The sequence below is a fragment of the Silurus meridionalis genome, chromosome 18, assembly GCF_014805685.1.
Source record: "Silurus meridionalis isolate SWU-2019-XX chromosome 18, ASM1480568v1, whole genome shotgun sequence".
In the NCBI taxonomy this organism is placed as follows: domain Eukaryota; kingdom Metazoa; phylum Chordata; class Actinopteri; order Siluriformes; family Siluridae; genus Silurus; species Silurus meridionalis.
The window spans coordinates 27,339,050-27,343,041 of NC_060901.1; the positions used below are offsets into that span (position 1 = coordinate 27,339,050).

At 39.6% G+C, this 3,992-nt stretch overlaps 1 protein-coding gene across 1 annotated transcript; it reads left to right on the forward strand.

The window, feature by feature from the left end:
• The first annotated feature begins 477 nt into the window (after positions 1-477).
• LOC124401598 (trace amine-associated receptor 13c-like) lies at positions 478-1,467 on the forward strand. Its single transcript, XM_046874007.1, has one exon. The coding sequence runs from the start codon at positions 478-480 to the stop codon at positions 1,465-1,467; it is 990 nt and encodes a 329-aa protein (XP_046729963.1).
• Positions 1,468-3,992: the final 2,525 nt, after the last annotated feature.

Here is a 3,992-nt window from a genome sequence, read left to right on the forward strand (position 1 = left end):
TAAGATTTTTGGGCCCAGGTTAATACGCAAGTGTGAATAGAAAACACACAAAAACAGAGACCATCCTGCTTGGTGGGGGTTGAGACAGCAGGTCTGCTGGATGTACGTCAGATTCTTGTGGCCTGTAAGCACCTGAAAGGGGTTCTGGGCCTCCTTCAGTCAGTGCCTCCAGTGAGTGCCAATTTTACTGCCAGCAGATTAATAAGACAAAATTATATTTTAACCTTTTAAGACCACTTTTAATTAGTCGTGTTTAACATGTATATTATGAATAGATGTTTTTTTTCTCTTAGGCTTACTGTGTAGAACTATTATATTTCTATATTGATGGATAAAAAACACTTCTATCCCTTTTGTTCTAATGAGATGTCTACATTTGGGTTATTGGGTCAATCAAACTTAGGGGGTGGGATCATTTTCTACAGTATAAAAGCATCCAAGTTACTTACCCTTTAATGAGACATAAACATTGTATTCATGAACGTGACGGAGTTGAATCTCTCTGATCGCTGTGAGCATTTCTCCTGTCCAGAGAGATCTGTATCTCCTGCAGTTTATATCTTACTGTACGTGTGTTCAGCTGCTGTGGTTCTTCTAACAGTGTGTGGAAATCTGCTCATCATCATCTCTGTTCTTCACTTCAAGCAGCTTCACACTCCGACTAACATCCTTGTGCTCTCTCTGGCTGTCTCGGATTTTCTTGTTGGTGCTTATGTGATGCCTCCAATGTTGATCTGGATTATTGAGTCATGCTGGTTTTTTGGAAGAAGTTTCTGCATTGTTTTTTGGTTGATTTGTGGTTTCATCACAGTCTTGTCCATCTACAACATCACTCTGATTGCTGTGGATCGCTATTTGGCTCTTTCACACCCTTTTCTGTACATGAACAGAGTATCAGTGAGGATCACTTGTATTCTAATTGGTTTTGACTGGTGTGTAGTGGTGACCTACATCACAGCACTTTTGTATTTCAATGGATTCATAGATTCTGTAATGTGCCCTGGAGAGTGTTTCTTCTTTCTAAATGAGGTTTGGTCTGTAATTGATCTTGTGTATTCATTTATATTTCCACTTTTTGTCATAATCATATTGTACAGTCGGGTTTTTCTGATCGCTAAGAAACACGCCACTGCTATCAGAGAGCTTAATAATCACACACGACCTCAAACACAGAAAATCACCTCCCACTCCATGAAATCTGAGAGAAAAGCAGCCAAAGTCCTCGGCATTTTAGTGGCCGTGTTTTTAGTGTGTTTGCTTCCTTATTATATTTACAGTTTATTATTTACAGTTATTGACATTCAGAGAAAAACATTTCAGACACTTTCGATTGTTCTTTATCTGAATTCGACCATGAATCTGGTTATTTACGCTCTGTTTTATCCGTGGTTTAGGAGGTGCATTAAATTAATTATAACTCTGCAGATATTCCAAACAGACTCTGCATTAATTAATGTTCTTTCATGAATATTTCCTGTTAAATCCTTTATAATTCCTCTATTTTGGATATTAGATTTACACTTTATAGATAAAAGTTTGTGGACACCTGACCATCAAAGCCATATGATGTTCTTTCTTTAACTGTTACCCCAAAGTTAGAAGAAGCAGATAAGTGTTCAGAATGTCTTTATACTGTAACATTACAGTTTCTCTTCACTGGAACTAAGAAGCCCAACATTGTTCTCCTGCATGACATTTCCACTTGTACACACATGGAGCTCCATTAAGACACGACTGAACCCCAGGCTTCCTCACCAACATCAGGGCCTGATCTCACTTATGCTTTTGTGGCTAAACGATTATAAATCCCCTCAGCCACACTGCAAAATCTAATAGAAAACCTTTATTCAGAAGAGTGAAGGTTATTATAACAGCAAATAGAGAATAGATCATGCAAGTGTGATTCTCTGGTGTCCACAAATCTTTTTTTTAGCTCACATCATTAACATAATGAATATATGTAATAGGTTTGTTGTCTGGTGTATAAACAGAGCATTCATTATTTCAAAGAGAAATTATTTTAGTGCACATGAGAGTATAGAATTAAGTAAAGACTTTGAATGCAGTTTGTAAGACTGTACAGTTAAAATTGTTTTCGATTAAATGTGTGTTTATGTTGGTAAATTGTGAATTAATAAATAAAACCCTGATTTGATGCAATTAATGATTGATTTAGCATTGAAGTAATTCCATTTAATTATTGATGACAAGCTCACAAATAAGCATAGGTGTAGGTGTAGCAGGTTAATTTTATAAATGATATCATTGTATTTACTGCTTTTATTTAATTAATACATTCATTTATTTATTTTATCAGATGATATTAGAATGTTTGGCTTAATCTAAATCATAATCTTTATTATTTATGTGCCTTTGACATTAAAATAAAACATAAAATATGGATTTAGAAATGTAAGAAATATAACCGTGGCTCAAAATCATTTAATGTATGTTCAGTCAGAAGTAAACATTTCTTTATTATTATTATTATCTACCAGGAATTCAGTGGCAGCTGACTATAAATTATATTACAGAGGGTACAGAGGGTCACATTTCCAAAGGACCAAAAGGTGATTATGATAGTAATTCTGGATCTACAGTGAGATTCCACAAAGGGGCCATAATACACTAAGATTGGCTTAAAAAATGTGCACGTTTATAACTAAACCTGCAAGAATATTGCTGACAGACAGACATGTTAATAACAGAGCCAGGGAGTAACCAAGTGAACAGCTCCAATGGCATGCAAAATAAATCACAACAGTGCAGATTCAAAAACAGTCTAAAAACACAGACCCCACAAAACAGTTTAAAAACACAGACCCCAGAAAACAGTTCAAAAACACAGACCCCAGAAAACAGTTCAAAAACACAGATACCAAAAGAGTTCAATATTCCAAATATGGATGCATTGAGGGCAGGGGAAAAAAAAACAGTCCACCAAAACTGGCAACAGCGCAGAGCAGAGCAGGTCAGACGGAGACGCAAACCGACAGTACAGTCCATAAATCATACAGGCAGTAGGGAAAGTGCAGGTAAATGGCTGGAATATCTCAGGAAAATCAGGGTGGGGGAACCTATGAGACAATCTGGCAGAAAGTAAGAGTTTTGGAGTCCTTAAATGTCCAGTGGAATGGAAAAGACTGCAAGACACCCGCCAACTCGGACTCGATCCCGAAAGTGCACGCCACAAACCCGCAAAACCATGACTATATGTTTTTGTTTATTTTGTTCATAAAAATCAGGCCCTACACAGGTGACTCTAACTCTTATCCTAGTGAAACAGCCTAAAAGTGGCGGCCCATGCGGAGTGGCCCCCAACGGAATCCACTTTGGGGCAGCAACAGTCAAATGAACGTCTCTAGGTTACATATGTAACTCTAGTTACCCGAGGGAACAAGACGCTGCATCGCAACACTTTGGGAACGCCTTGCGTTTCCTTGTTTTGAAGCACGTCTGAAATCTGGCCAGTAGACAAGTCATGACTTCATCGTTGGGCGACGTCGCGACGACCAGGAGCTACAAAATGGTTGCGCGGTGGTAGCGACATTAGCTTTTGCAAAAGAAAGAAGGTAAGCGCAGCAGGGATGCAGGAAGTGTGGCCCGGGGATGTAGTGTCTTGTTCCCTTGGGGAACTAGGGTTACATACATAACCTAGAGATGTTCCCCATTCGGGAACTTAAGCTGCGTTGCAACGCTTTGGGAACAAGAGTCCAATCATGCTACACTGACCAGACCCTGGCTAGTGTGTGAGCATGTAGGACAGAAGAGCCCGGAGTGGCTCTGAGGTCAAGGTCATGGAAAATGACAAAGGTCAGCGGGGTGGAACAGCCCGCAGCGTTGCAGATGTCCTGGAGTGAGAATCCAGGGGACCAGGCCGTAGAGGCTGCCACACTCCAATAGAGTGAGCCTTGATACTGAGCGGAGCGGGGAGACCAGAGGACTCATAAGATGATGAGATAGCATCCGCTACCCACCTGCTGAGAGTCTGC